General features: G+C 36.7%; 1 protein-coding gene across 1 annotated transcript; it reads left to right on the top strand.

Annotated features, from left to right (window-relative positions):
- The first annotated feature begins 9,153 nt into the window (after positions 1-9,153).
- arsa (arylsulfatase A) lies at positions 9,154-16,124 on the top strand. Its single transcript, XM_034025024.3, has 8 exons — positions 9,154-9,662; positions 10,707-10,947; positions 11,554-11,772; positions 12,273-12,442; positions 12,919-13,043; positions 13,293-13,420; positions 13,901-14,003; positions 14,708-16,124. Exons 1-8 carry the CDS (start codon positions 9,442-9,444, stop codon positions 15,010-15,012), a joined length of 1,512 nt encoding a protein of 503 aa, XP_033880915.3. The 5' UTR covers positions 9,154-9,441; the 3' UTR covers positions 15,013-16,124.
- The last annotated feature ends 393 nt before the right edge of the window (positions 16,125-16,517 follow it).

Genomic DNA, 16,517 nt, shown 5'->3' with positions numbered 1-16,517 from the left:
GCCTGCAGCTAGCTTTCATTCAATAACGTGTTAAGAGTAGGAAAAGCACAGTAAATAAATTCTAGACCAGAGGTTAAATAATTGTTAAATGTTGGAAGAATGCCGTATTAGTTGAACTGTGCCTGGAGGCATGGCAAGTGGAGATATCTAAATATATATGTAATTAAAAAAGCATACTTACTTTAATTAAGGAAATATTATTTCTAAGTATTTCTAATGACAAATGAATAATATATTTTAAACAATGAGTCTACACTGAATTAACAGAAAGTGATAGAAAATAGACGCAACTACAGTACAGCATGTTTGCAATAAAGATCGACACATTCAAACTGTGAAATGACCTTTATCCTTCAAATATTCAGGAATGCATGCTAACCAGCACTCCATTTAGTTAGGGCTAGGACATTACATTCCCATTCTAGTTTAGATTTTCACAATTTTGTAAGTAGTTAAATCATAACTATTCAATTTTCCTTAATGTCACTTTTTTTTTTCTTTAAATAAGACCAATGAAAGCACATTGATTGCAAGGCATGAGATGAAATTGAGAGTAGTTAATTATATTTGTCTGCTAAGAAATAAATTATTATTATATGCGATTCTTTGTATTACATCCCTAGGAGCACATTGCCATACATTTAATAAGACAGACTGTAATGTCCGTAAGATCCTAACATTGCTTTAACAGAACTCCTGAACTGTGATGTGCATCAATGTAGTTATATTGTTTTTCACAGTCACTCAAAGGTGTTTTTGTACTTCTCTGAAGAGATAACTGATAACTGAGCCTCAAGCAGAAGCACGTTTGGAACCTTACAGCAATGGTCAATGATTTATAAATACCAAGCTGAGGTTGATTTGTTTCTTAATGGTAACACGGTAGGGTGGTAGTCATGGAAGAAGGCAGCTGCACCAATTAAAAACCTCATGAGTCGCCTTGTTGAATGAACTAAATCAATTGAAAACGAATCTTGTTACGTGTGAACTGAGGTTATTCTGCTTGTCTGAGTGATATTATCTGGCAACAAACTCCCCATCCTCAGTTGTACTGCCACCCTAGAAAAAGGAGAACATTTCAGGGTACCATTCAACTTGTGCGATGTCTTTCTCATTAAATTATTTTCTATTGTTTTTATAGTGGAGGCAATTATCTAGTCAAGGAAACTAAAATATTTAGTAAGTAAGGGGTCTGAATGTGGAAAAATGAGCAATACAATCTTCATCCTGGGTCATTTTGTAAATCATTTGTTGTTTCCATAATTTGTGTCAGGCTACAGTGTCATATTTCAGAAAATATGGATAAAATTTAAATAAAAAACATGACCTAATTAATGTGTGCCCTATAAAGGGGTAAACATATACATTAAATTAAGCTGAATTGATCATGTCAGTTGCCTTAGTACAAGTTAATTTATTCATCCTCGTTGTTTATTTTTATTTTTGAATTTTTTCTGGTATTGTGGCTCCGCCCCCTTCCTGGATGGCCGACTCGTGTTACACAGTGCCCTCACAGGTTGGGAGGGAGCTTGTTGACTCAGATTCATTCGCTCTCTGTCACAACAGGTTATTATTATTATTATTTTCATTTCAGTTCTGCTACGTGTACTGATTGATCTGTTTCGTCTGCTAAGAAATAAATAATAATTTGGTCTAGTTTGTTTGTTTTTAATTTCCTTTACCAACTGTTCTCAAAGCTGTGCCTATGGGCAAGACTGCTGCACCCGCAACAGCAGCTGACATACTCTGCAATACTGCTTTACTGATTTAGTAAAAGAGGAACTAAAAGTTCTTAATCTCTGCTTTTGTACCATTTCATACATCTTTATTTTGAATGTAATTTTATTTCACATTCAGAAAAGTCCTGTATGCTAATGACAAGCTCTTGAATATATGAGGAAAACACAAATGTGCCTGTGACCAAAAAACCTTGAGGATTACTGTTTTATTCTCTGTTACTATAGTATGTGGTCCCTAGTGATGCCTTTCATGAACCAAAATATATGAACATTTTCAAAATTACTGATTACATCTACAGGATCCTTACTTAACACAATTAATTTTGAAGAATAATAGTCATTTTAGAGACATATTGCATGTACAAAAACATTTGATCAATTTGAAGGAAAGTAATGTTGGCCTACAGTACGGCACAGAAGTGTAGGAGGAGAGAACTACTTTCATAAATATTGTATAGATTCTAAACATAAGTTCTCAATTTCCATTACTGTTTCAATCAATTTCATGCTTGCATTTTGTATATTATAGCAATCTCTGAATCTGGGCTGAATGTTAGGCAAGAAACACATGGTCCAAAATGTTAAACTCAAGGAGGTGTTGGAAAATACATACATATATCAGGCTGTAGACTTGACTGTACTGTAAAACTAAATAATTCATTCCTTTTTTTCTGTCCAAGAATAAAGGAAGGTTGTTCTCGCCCTCTCCCTTTCTCCGATTTTGCTAAATTATTCATCTGAGTCTTGTCAAGCGTATCATGAGGCTTAGGGAAATGGTGATTGGATGTTAATATTCTTGTTCACAGCCTTATAAATAACGCATATGCCTTATAAAAACAGAATCACTTGCATTGAAGTGATAAGCAGTGGCATCACACGTAGCTTGCTTCAAAATCTGACACACCACACCACAGCAATATTGTTTTATAGTTTTAATTTACTGCCACAACAATAGATTAATAATGAAATGTCCCCTTTGTGTTTTGCTTAAGAATCTGATAGAACTTTCTTTTCATCCTGATGCAGCTTCCACTGGGGCTTATTTAAAGAGACCTCTCATCTTCAGTACTGTGCTACATACTGTATAGTTGAATCTACAGTACCAAAAATATGTTCACCTTTTTTGTACTTCAATCATCGTAAACTATAAGAGACATATGCATATATTACGTATAATGTTTTAAAGGTTGTTTGTGATACTGGATAAAATACCTTTTAGTTGCTGTCTTTTATGACCGTACCTTTTGATACACACTTGTAAATTATTAAACTACCAAGAAATCTGCCCTTTGGGCTGGTAAAATTCCGCTTTTCTGAATGACCAAATCATACAGATGTAGGTCACCCCTGCAGTGTTGTTTGCAATTGAATGGTAAATTAAAACAATCTATCAGAAAGTGCAAGCAAAGCAGAAGAGCAGAACATGCCAGAAAGGCTTTAGCTTTACATCCCATTTGGATCACCTTGTGAATGATGTCATGCCCCATCTATTGAACCAGTCTGATAATTGTCAAGGTTTAGTGTGATTGAATTGTCCACACTGCATTACACATTTGCTCACTTCTGCCAGGTTGTATGATTTTTTTTTTAAATGCAGTACCTGCTTGGCAAGACTAAGGCTGGAGTGACTGACTGTTTCTGCTTATGTGTTTCATTTAATTGTTTAGTGTGGTATTGAAGTCTCAAGGGGGTTTAAAATGTTGAAAATCGTATTCTTCTGCAATAAAATAATCTGTCCTTTCACAAATAATGACAAATTTTGAAGCAGGTTAAAAAGCAAAGGCATATTACAATATTATAATAGTATAAAACTAGCAAGTAACAACTAGACAAGAAAATTATCCCATTTTAATTAGCAGTTTATGGGGTCCGTTGAATATATCGAGCTTTCAAGTAGCCACAGTTTCATTTCAAGCCTTTCCACAAATGACTCACGCCCTGTTTCTGGGCATCACACAATACTTCTTCAAGCCACAGTCTCACTGGAAACAAGATTTTATGTCCAAGTTGGGATTAGAAACCCCTGTAGATTTTTTTCTTCCTATGAATAATTTCAAAATAAATTCCAGTGCACGTTATGTAGCTATATAACCGCAGCTATCTGCTGATTTGTTGCTGTTTTTGTTCCTCGGGGACTTCATTTCAAATGCAATGCATCTCCCCTACCTCTGTAGTTCTGAATAATGCACAGGCGACAATCTTTGTTAGAAATTCAACACTGACGGCTCTCTTTTTTTCCAGATGTTGTCTTGCAGGCTAAAGCACCAGCAGCCTATTTTTCCAATTGCTTTAATTATTTCAATGTCCTATGAGAGTTACCTCACGTATACCACAGGAAGCAAGGACAGTGCTAGGTCATTGCTTTGAAAGAAAACCCAAAAACAAACATATATTATAGACTGCTGAAGATCTTTGAGCCAATGCATAGTCTGGTTTGTGCGCTGTATGCCATAACACTTCCAAAAAGATTCATGACATCAACGGTACCATATTGAGCTTCTACCATACTTTATTGACAGTATCAGTAAGGTTTACCTTTAGACACCTCTCTGACTTCCCTTCATCAGTCTTATCACTCTTCTGATTGAAAGTGCCAAATGGACCAAATGTAGATTAGAAACACTTCTAACTGGATTATGTGTCATATGTATCAACAGTAAAACAGGATAACAACACTAGTATTGCTTCAAATAATTCACTTCTCTACATGTAAATATATACCCTTCCACATACACGTTCACCATTTTATTACTGAATAAAATGTCAAAATGAAATATACAAAGGGCTAGATTATTGAAGGTGCTATTAACCTGTGTTTTTTCAGATAGGAAAAAAATAAGTTTCCAAAGCAAAAATAAACAATTCAAATGTTTAATTCAGGTTTAAATGTTTCTTGTTCTTTTTAAAATTTGAATTGGTAACTCTTCCATTCAGAAAACAATGTGCTAACACGGTATGTAAAATTGACGTAAACACAAAATGAACATTATAACATCCCCCCCAGTGTAACAGCTATAAGCCATATAAATATGGAGTAAAAGCTTTGAGAATCGGGTCTATATGTAAGATGTCTACTGCATATTGAGTACACTACCAGTCAAAAGGTTTAGAAATGCCAACACAATTTATAACAAGCCCAACATATCAGACTAATGTGCTCTTTTTGTTCCCACAATTACCTGTAGCATTCAATCAGGGCATCAGTGTTGTTGCATGAGGGAGAATTGATCTGGATACAGTGATTGGACAGAAGGCAATTTGCATGTCTTGACAAACCCTACCAAGATGAATTTGTGAAATGTATTAGGATTATTTTCCATCTGATTTATGTACAGTAACCCCTTAATTAATTAGGTGCAATGAAAAAAGAAGAAAAGCCAGGTTGTTGAATGCAAGCCCTAATACAAATGCTGGTGGAGCCATCTGTGGTTGCTTTGGCATCTGTAGTACACTTGATTTTTCCAGAAATACAACCCACGATCTGCTAATTTATTATCTCAAATCTGGCTTTAGACTAGCCTGTGACTACTCCTTTGCGTTCTATCATAAAAAACCTTTAAAAAAGCCTACAGCTTATGCGCGGCTAGCCCAAATCAACTTTAAAGGCACAGGGCTTCCTATGGGTGTAATGGGTAAATGCTGGCAGTTAACAAAACATGCCTGAGGTCTGCATGATTGTAAAACTGTCCCAGCTTGGGAACTAGATGCCTCCTAGCCAAGGTTCCTTGGGATAGAGCTATCTGTATTGCAAGGCTAATGCTGGCATAGGCAATGCCGATGTTGATTGAGCAGCCACTGTCAAACCACACGGCAAGCTAAACAAAGCTCCTGTTCCAGGTAAAGTGATTGCTTTCTGTGTCATCTTCGGGTTCCCCATTTGGAGATCATTTAGGGCTGCTCCTGTCATAAGGTGGTGTGTGATATTGTTGCTGTGCCCATATCCTAAGAGCTATCCTGACATCTAAACTCTGATTTTATACTTGCGATATCCTAGCACATCATGTAAATAAATGCGCTGTAGATTAAGGCTACCTATTTCTGTATAGGTTTTACTGGTGTTACAATCATGACTTTGTGTTTGTCTTTTTTCTTTTCAGATAGTAAACCCCTTTCTCTATATTTCCATCTATCATTCCTGTCTCTCTGCATTTTCTTTTCTTTTTTAAATAACAGCTGTCAGACACAGGTAGGCCTTCTCAGATTTGTGTCATGATTGCTAGACCAAGGGCTGTGCGACAGCTAGCCTATGATAATGAGCAATGGACAGCTGCTGTACGAGACACCATAGTCCAGAGAATGCCATACTACTGTACATTAACAATAACTTATTCTGGCACTTAGTAAATTTCTGTTTTAGTCACACACACATATATATATATATATATATATATATATATATATATATACACAGTATTATTCCCTGGGTCTGGATATCTTAATAGTCCTAGAAGTCTGGGTGTATTGCTCTCTACAAAACTATTAGCAGAGAGCTCTTGTCTTATTAGTTTTGTGGAATTCCTCTGCACTATCAAAGGAATTAAACTTTAAATAATGTGATATCACAAATAATATAAACATAAAAATGTCTGACAAACAAAAAAGAAAGACACAATCCTCCAAAAAAACAAGTTATAATCCTGTCCCAATGAAACCTCTAGTCCCCGTGCAAATCATGCATGCCACACAGCTGTTGGAACATAATAGCTGGGAAGTACTGAGTTTGCAAGTCATCACTTACATATATGTTGCCATCGGGTTTTTGTTGAACTGTCTGATCATTTTAAATGAAACCTCAATAGGGCAGACAGGTTTACAGCAGCAGGGTGCAAACTAACAGGAGCGGTTTCGGAGTTTTTAATCACGACAGAAGTGCAACACTGCTGGTGCAAAGATACTGTAAGATGTCTTTATGTTATTATTTTAAAATTTTAAAACTGGCAGGAGTTGATGCCATGCAACATTTATCAAGCCTGTTATCTGTTTTATATTCTGCCTGTGCTGAGGCAAAGAGAAGCCTCCAAAGAGCACAGTAAGAAGTTAAGGATTGAAGCTGTCCACCCTAGCAGATAATTATCAGGTTTATGAGGCTTGGTACGTCATACAGTGGCAGAAGGTTTGCAGAGAACAGCATACTGAAGAGATAGATTGACATACCAAGAGATTAAACTGGAAATAGTACATGATAGAATAAGGACTGTTTAATACTACGATGTTAGAAAATCTGCACCCTGTTGCTACGTGCTTACAGCACTGGAGGTTAAATTAGTTTTAATTAAAAGATATAAACATAATAGATACAGGTGCAAAAAAAGGCATTCTTCAAATATATATCATACCTTAATAATATACAAGAGTATACATAAGAAAACAAACACAAATTGATTACACTTTATTTCAAAAGCACTAGGTTTGTTCCAGCTCAAGTGAACCAGCAGAGGTTACTCAGCCTTGTACTGCAGATCAATGACTTGTGTCAAATCATTTTAAAGCTTGTTGATTCATTATTTTTGTTGGATAGCCCTTGAAACATGCTTTAAAATTATTTTAACAGCATTTGTCTGGAAAAAAATGTCAAAGGCCGTTAAAATGGTTATTTTTACCACTTTCAGACACTTGTTTTGCATGCATACAATATCGCTGGCACAAGTTTCTGATTCAAATGTGGTTGTGTTTCATCAACCACAAATGGCAGAAACGTCTCCCAGAATTTGTTCAATGTCAGAATCTGTTGTGGAGCATTATAACTTCACCAGTTGAGGCAATGCAGGTGGCAGTTAGAGAAATGCCCCATTGATATCAGGAGGGATATGTGAAGTATCAAATAGTGGTTGAAACATTGCTACTGGGAAGGCAATGAACCAACTAAAAGAAAGAGCAGGAGTAGACCCTGGTGTTAGGAGAACTATAGTACTAGAAGAATTAGGGGTTGATGAAAGCAGTACAATTATTACTGGGGTTAAAAGCAGTATCGAGGCAGTAAATTGGAATTTAAAGCTAATCTAGGCCCGAGTCTTTCTTTTACTAGTATTGGAAAGGGAAAACCAAGTGAGGAGGTGATGGGAAAGGTAGATTGGATTTTAAATAGAGTGGAAACTGAATTATCTACACATTACACAGATGGAGCAAAGTGCAAAGAAAGCAATCGAACGGGAGCTGCAATATATTTAGTGGATCTTAAAATTGTAAAGGCATACGATTAAAATGATAAATTCTCTTATGTCCAGGGAACTATGGGCACTTATGGTGACACTATATTGGTCAAGAGATGGTTGGTTCTTCCAAAAATGGAGTAGATGTAGTGCTAGAAATTCTACATTTAATTCTACTATATGGGAACTGAAGTATAGGTACCAGCACATGTGGGCACTGAGGGAAACAGGATATGTGAGGAGGCGGCTAAATTAGTATGCAAGTTCTCGATAATTAAAATGAAGTGTGGGAAAGTAAAGAGGGTGGTATATAAGAGATGACAGTCATGGTGGGATGAAGGGACAAAGGGGAGAGGGCCCAGCCAATCACAGTCTTACAGTCGACCCCACTTGGCAACTTAAATGGGGGGGCGTGCTGCCCAGATCAGCACATAATACCTGGAGAATAAGGCGATGGTGTTTAGAAATGAAAAGAAAAAGGAAAAAAAAGAAAATGGGGTGTGTTTCATATCAGAAATAGTTAGGCAATCAATTGCAGATAATGTAAAAACTGTGCGCTTTACCAAACGAAAGGTGATTGACTCACAAAAAGGTGCCAAGAGGTACGAAAAAAAGCCAAATCACAAGCTGCCTTTTTAGAATAGAGAGGCTAAAAAACAGGAGGAGGATCGTGAGCTGGACTAATACTTCCTCTATGTGTTGCCCTAAATCAGCATGAACAGCCCACACTGCTAGCAAACACTTTCTTGTGAAATGTATCAGTAAAAACACCAAACATGTAGTTCACAGAGCAACCAGAAAGCTTAGAGTTAGTAGCAGGGTTCCGAAAAATATAGAGTTACATGTCCCCACGTGTTCCTACAACTGTTTAAATAATGTACTGTGAACCTGCGTCCCCCTTCTGCAGGATGTTCTGTGTGTGTATCTATGAAGTTGGCAGAAAACTATACTTGAGACCAAAAGTGAAACATTCCTTTTTAATTATTATTTTGAAAGGTGAACAGAAAACAAAGTAAACACACAAAGGTTCCTCATCTGAATAGGTAATTTTATAACACAGTCCGGAGCTTTTTCCTTCGAATGGGGAGACAGTCATTGTTGCCAGTCCACTTTTATTGCAGCTCCTTATTCGTTGGCACTTTGGCTGTGGTCTCTCTGTTGCTTTTTCAGGTTTCCACGAACAACCAACAGATGGCGCTACGTGGTCGGGACTAGCAGGTTGGTCTCCAAAATAAAGGTTAATTGATACTCCCGTTCGGCAGGTGGCGTTAGTAAATGCTGCTGGTGGACTTAATGTGCAAACAACGCACGATAATAACAGGAAGTCATGAAGTGTTTAATACGAATAACTAGTTAAATACAATTGTGCAAATATATTTATTTGAATGCACTACCCTAACCGAAGGAATGTTAGCATTTGAAAATGGCCCGAGGATATAAATGTGTAGAGTCATTCTTTTGTAATTGAAGGTATTGATTTTGAAGTACTGTACTTGTATTGTTTGAAATGTAAGCTCATTCGTTGTTCTGTTTGTTATTTTTAAATTACTACAATGCCTTTTTGGATAGTGTTCCTAGTTTTCTTTTCCGACTTGTGGTACACTGGGTCTACCAGCCCCAACATCGTTCTCCTTTTTGCCGATGACTTGGGGTTCGGTGATCTGGGGTGCTATGGACATCCGACTTCAATAACCCCAAACCTCGATATAATGGCAGCCAATGGACTGCGGTTTACCGATTTCTACTGCGCCAGTCCGGTGTGTAGCCCTTCTAGGTAGGTTCCTGCAATATGTATAGTCTTGAGGAGTGCACACAGCTTCAGTGGTTGGGCAATTTTCAAATTCCTAGCCTATGTAACTTGGACTGATAACAAGTTGATACAACATTCTTGCTGTTATTAATGTGTTATTCAAACCTATACCCAATCCACGGCCTTTAATGTTTTGTTTCCTACTAGCACAGTTAATATTACGCTTTTTTTTCTTTTCTTAATTTTCTGTAATTATTCCCTCAAAAATCTCAACTAAAACCCAATAAAAAAACGTGTTAAAATGTAACAGTCGTTATGAAAGTGGTATTTCTAGAATTGTATATTTTTAAAAATTTACATTCAGTACATGTACATTGCATAAAAATGTATGTCCGTGTTTTTCTAGAGGTGTTGGTTTTGAGCTGCACACCTGTGCAAAGCTGCAGTAGTGAGTTGAACAAGAATATTGTATTGAAAAACATAACGAAGAGCATGTTTACCTGTGTCTACAGTCCGAAAAACTTTATTGATATGTTATAATTTCTACACAATCAGTGGTTGTTGGTTATGAGATTTTGTATGCAAAACTCTGGGGATAGGAGTCGGTAATGAGATTCAAACTATGAAAGTAAAAAGGATAAAATGAGGTATACATACCTTGGCCTGGAGGAGCTGTTTTTGTAATGATTAGATATTTACAATCTGTACAGTTTTATACAACATGAAATGTAAAAGGTTATTATTAAAAATGAACTTTAAAAAAAAAAAAAAACATAAGCCCAATGCACATTTTTAAAACGGTGTGGTACCAATAGAAGCCTTGAAAATACAGTAATGTTGCTAGGTGTAATATAGAATCTCACCCACTTGATGGCACCAAAGACTCATAAAATTGTCACTTATGTAAAAACAGGATTTGTTTTCCGCTGCTCTTGCATAAAATCACTGTGTAATCTCTTTTTTGTAATTAAGGCACACATTTTAATTCCCAGTGCTTTTCCATTGCAGAAGATCTGAACAAGACAAAGTGTTCTCTGAGAAAGTTTGTATCTATATTCTTACCCACAGGGCAGCTCTGTTGACAGGCCGCTACCAGACTCGCTCTGGAGTTTACCCTGGTGTCTTCTACCCTGGGTCGAAAGGTGGACTCCCACTAAATGAGACCACTATCGCAGAGGTCCTCAAGCCCTTGGGCTATGCTACAGCCATGGTTGGCAAGTGGCACCTGGGCATTGGAGCCAATGGAAGCTTCCTACCTGTCTACCAGGGATTTGACCATTACCTAGGTGTGCCTTACTCTCACGACCAGGTAATGAGGATTGATAATGTCAACTTCCTATGATGTGGAGGCAGAACAGACGATGACAGTCTGATTTTTCAAAAGGGGCAAAATAGCAACAAGGAAGGTTCAAGTGGTGACCAACAACATTTTAATATTTCCAACATGAATATTTTTTATTCAGCGTTCTGAATCATAACCCTTGTACATCTGAAAAACAGATTTAACATTAGTTGGTCAGTCCTCTAAAATTATATATCAGACCCTGTTTCCTTGGGTATTATTTTGGGCAGAAGGGCCATGTCTTTCACAGTCGCCCCTGGTTATAGATTATTTTTTTTATTTTTTTTTGCCAGGCTATGTGAGCTGATAGACTTGTTTTGGGGTGTTGCCAAATGTTAAAGCAGTATGTCTGTAATACAGTTTTATATTATCAGCTTTAGAAATGTTGACGCAAACAAAAATTACATAACTGCCTTCTCTCTCTCTCTCTCTCTCTCTCTCTCTCTCTCTCTCTCTCTCTCTCTCTCTCTCTCTCTCTCTCTCTCTCTCTCTCTCTCTCTCTCTCTCTCTCTCTCTCTCTCTCTCTCTCTCTCTCTCTCTCTCTCTCTCTCTCTCTCTCCCCCCCCCCCCTAGGGCCCTTGCCAGAACCTGACCTGCTTTCCTCCAGACACAAAGTGTTATGGGATGTGTGACCAAGGGGTGGTCCTGCTGCCCTTGTTTTTTAACAATACAATAATTCAGCAGCCTGTGAGCTTCCCTGATCTGGTGCCACACTACAAGAAGTTCACCACACAATTCATTACAGAGTCTGCCAGAAAAGAACAGCCCTTCTTTCTCTACTATGCCTCACATGTGTGTATCATGTCATTTTTATGTAAATATGTTAGCATTTGTAGCCCATTTGTTTCCTGTTGCCGAGTCAGGGTAAACTGTCTACTTGTTGTCAATACCAAGTTTAAACTCGACGTGTTGCAATCCAAGTTCTGATAACGCCATTGACTCAGGGAGGTCAGTGTGACCCAGATTTAGAAATCATTTACATTCTGAAAGTAAGTTGCTTGCAAGTTTGCCACCATTAATTTAAATTAGCATGTGTTTTTATGTGTTTTTAGCAAATTGTTTTTTTAAGCCTTTTACTTTATAAAATATTTATTCTTTTGAAAAATATGATATTGCTTCCTGCAATTTGAGCATGAAGTAAACCTGTTTTTTTTTTTTTTTTTTGGTAAAGTCTTTATGTTGAAGTAAGACAATACAATAATCCCATTAAGACAACTAATTTCAGTTGCATATAGGGGAAGCTAGTGCAGGTATTGGATGTTGTGTTGAATTTTGTTTAATTATCTCCTCAGCACACACACTACCCCCAGTTTGCAAGTGCTTTAACTGCAGGGAAGTCTCTGCGTGGACGCTTTGGAGATGCCCTGATGGAATTTGACACTTCAGTGGGAGTGATTCTTGAAGCACTAGAAGCAAATGGTATCCAGAATAACACCTTTGTGTTCTTCACCAGTGATAATGGGTATGTGTGTATTGACAGGATTTAATAATAATTAAAAAAACTAATTCAGACCAGGACCTCATAACATTACTAATTTTATGGCAGTAGGAGATGTGAAGTGCAGTGTGAACCGTTATTTGTGTAAGTACATTTTACATCTGGTTTCACTGACCCTGATTAGCACAATCTTTGGACTCTTACTAAAGGTACTAGTGGGTAGTTCAAGATTAGTGCGAATAGGGGTCTGTAAAACCAGGTGTTTGTTTTAAAACTTGCACTAAGCAGAAGCAAGCAGCACACTTTAGCTTTTTACTAGATTTGTAGTTTTATTTTTATTTTACAAAAAATGTGCTACTGTATATTTGCTTTTAAATAAATTAACCAAAAAGCATTGATTCCTAAATAAAATAAGTGCTAATTTCTAAAAGGGCAATATATGCTTAAAACTATATGAAATGAACGATTCGGCTTGTGATTTCATCTTTTATTTGTAATAGCCCTGAACTATTCCGAATGTCTCGTGGGGGGAACGCTGGACTCCTGAAATGTGGGAAAGGAACAACATATGAGGGAGGGATGAGAGAGCCTGCAATTGCATACTGGCCAGGAAGAATCCAACCAGGTACATACATAAACGCAAGTAACACATTGAATCTGCACAGTTAAATAAGAAAGGTGGAATACAAGTAGATCTCACTCCAGTGGGACTACACAGTCCCCTTGGTTACAGTCAAGGCATTCTTCTGCATATACAGTTCAGTAACAAGTGTTGAGTTGAATCATTTTGTCAACATTGCTACAGAGTGAATATTTTATTTCCTGGATCTCAGTTACACTGTTCTTTATACCGTCTGTACCTGTATGTCTTCAGGGGTTACTCATGAGTTGGGAAGCACCTTGGACCTTCTGCCAACCATTGCAGCTCTTGCACAGGCAAAGCTTCCCAGTGCACAGCTTGATGGCTATGACATGAGCAATATCCTGTTCACAAGTCAATCGGTAACTCATTCTAAAACTATTCCATAGGATGACTGCCCATGAAATATATTTTGATGTTGACGTAAGCACAAAGCCTTAAGTTTATGAAAATGTATTGACGAAAATAATACATGAAGTAAACACCGCAGTTAATAATAATTTTCTTTCAAATATCAGTACATCAGTATATAATTAAAGGGAGACCAGTATAGAAATGCTGTATGAAAGGATAGAACCTTAAACTAAAGCTGAAAAATCATAATTTGATTAAGTTGCCATCTGATGTTACATTGGTTGTCAGTGGCATGTATCTAGAAATACTAAAAGAAACAAACATTTAAACTAGAAGTCTTTCTCAATATCTTCAATAAAGACACTGAAGAAAGACTTCCAGTCAAATTTGGTAAATTGTATATAGTATTTCTGAATGTAATAGTTACAAGTGATAAGTATCTTCTGCTAACTTATATGGTTTATCTCCATCTTTTTCTCTCAATGCAGAGCATGAGAAAAACAATGTTCTACTATCCTGTTGACCCTTCTATAAAACTGGGTGTGTTTGCAGTGCGATATGGGAAGTATAAAGCACATTACTACACCCGAGGTAAGCTAAAGGAAGTCAGTACTAAAGCAGAGAATATCTGTCACTATTGTTGCTCTTTTTCTAACACTCCTTTTATTAAGCATGTTTGTGATGTGTCTTGCTGTTCTGTCATTTTCCCATTTCGCAGAGACCAGCCATCTTGTTGGTTTACCTTAGCAAATCTTTCATACGTTTTCGAGTTAAATCCTGTAAATCAAAGTACTACTTAAAAATAACATGATTTGTTTTCAAAAGACTGCTCACTGCACTAGAAGTAACCGGTCATTCAAATACTGCCACCTCATCAGTGGAGGAGAACGATACTTGGGTTAGCTTTTTTCTAAAATGATTAGTAATAGTATGTTTATAAAATCCTGTTTGTTATAAACGTTTGAAAATTATTTATTAAGCGATGCGTTTCCTAGGACATCTTACAGGTACTGTTATAAGGTATATGGACGTGATACTGACTCTTTAAGGTTGTTTCCCTTAGAGCTCCATGCATTCACTAACAAAATGAATGTAATTATGGATACGAGCGGCATGTGAAACACACATACATATGTTTTTATACATTTTCTCTGTTTGTTGTTTTTATATAATGTTTGTTTCTGAAAACCTGGGAGGCTTATGTCTTCTGACACTGTTGGAATTATCTGAACATTTATACACAGCTCCTTAAATCAAATCTTTAAGCCTTCTATTTGTTATTGTTGCTTCTCCAGGTTCTTCACACAGTGAAACAACTCCAGACCATGACTGCCACGTCACTGCCGGACTGCAGGCACACGACCCACCCCTGCTCTTTGATCTGGAGTCAGACCCCTCCGAGAACTACAACCTAATGGTCTATGACTACCAGCCTGAGTACGACCTGGTGTTAAAGAAGATACAGGAGCTAAAGGCCCAGTTTGAGGAGACAATGGTGTTTGGAGAGAGCCAGATTGGAAAGGGGTCTGACCACTCACTGGAGCCCTGCTGTAACCCACAATGCACTCCAAAACCTGCCTGCTGTGCATGTATTCCCTAAAGACTAAAACTGAAAGAGAATTATCACTGCCCAACTCAAAAAAAATAAATAAACCAATAACAGTATGTGTTTATTTGAATGATTAACATGCCCTTAAACACTAGTTCACTGCCAGACTTGTAATGTACTGCATATTGTAGTGCCCATCAGGTGTGTCTGGCTGGGCAAAACAGCTGGTTAGGGGCTATATAGTGAATGAAGGCATTGTTGAAGCTAAATCAGTCGTTTTTGTGACTAGTATATAGTTTTTTTTTTATCCATTTTGAGATTCTCCAGGAGTCCCTGGAGTAATTATTATTCCCTGTAGTTAATGGTTCTACTTAGTTGTTTTTTACACCCATTGCATTATACATGTTTAATCATGTATTTAATAATGTAAATCAATAATAATAATCCTTATGTGGTGTCCTGCCTCTCCAGGTGGTATATATATATATATTTTTAATGTTGTGATATCATGCGGTGAAGCTTTTAAATTATTTTTAATTGTTTAATTTAATTGTTTTTTTCTGATAATTAAAAAAAATAATACAACTCTGTGATGGATAGTCATTTAAAGTACATTTCAATTTTCTTTTTTGTATATTAACACAACTATATAGATGGAATTAGATTTGAGATATTTTAAGCAGCTCAGTATACCATGGGTAAATTCACCCATTCTGAGAGTTGCTGCCCCCCTCTAATAGTTAAGAAATAGTTCCTTCGTATCTTAAAATGTGTGCAAGGTACTGGTTAACTGGGTTTCTGCTGCTGATACAACAAGATGATGTCAGCACATCTCATGACTTTCAATTTATAATGTCACAGTGATGTCATAGTGACTGCTAAGCACCCAGCTTTAACTCTATCAGATACAATAACTTGAGTGTATTATAGTAAAGAGAAATATACAGTATACATTCAAAAACCATCTGGAGCTTCTAGAAAATGAAGACCCTTATTTTCTTTCTTGTTTGTTCTATGTCCTGTGCCAATGGTGCCTATGACTTGGACAGTAAGTGTATCTTAAAATTCTAATATCTGCAGAAATTAATCCAATGCTGTTGTAGGCTTGTTTTAAATACTGTAAATTACATTATTACCAATTGTGATTAAACATTCTAAATCTATGGATACGTTTTTGTCTATTTTTTTTTCTAACCACACATTAGAACGTTTTTGGCATGTGATTTCTCGATTTGTACAGAAATTTACAGGTCCAGATTTATCAAGGTCTTTACATAAAAATCCAATTTGCAACATTTTTTTGTGAAAGAACAAAGCTGTAAACAAAATAATGAAGTGTTAAATCTTAAAAAAACATGTAACAGCCAACTCATCTGACTGTTACATGTTTTGTAAGATTTAACACTTCTATTTTCCTTGAACAAAAAATTGAGCAAATTGCATTTTGGTCTGAGAACATTGCACAACAAATCTGGCCTTAGTATCCTGGTATTTTGTTTTGTGCATTAGTACTTTTCACTTGAGAGAAACAGCCTAAATACATTCCTTCAGATCTA

This window comes from Acipenser ruthenus, chromosome 7, assembly GCF_902713425.1.
Source record: "Acipenser ruthenus chromosome 7, fAciRut3.2 maternal haplotype, whole genome shotgun sequence".
Classification (NCBI taxonomy): domain Eukaryota; kingdom Metazoa; phylum Chordata; class Actinopteri; order Acipenseriformes; family Acipenseridae; genus Acipenser; species Acipenser ruthenus.
The sequence above is the reverse complement of the archived record's forward strand: the minus strand, read 5'-3'. Positions and strand labels throughout refer to the sequence as shown.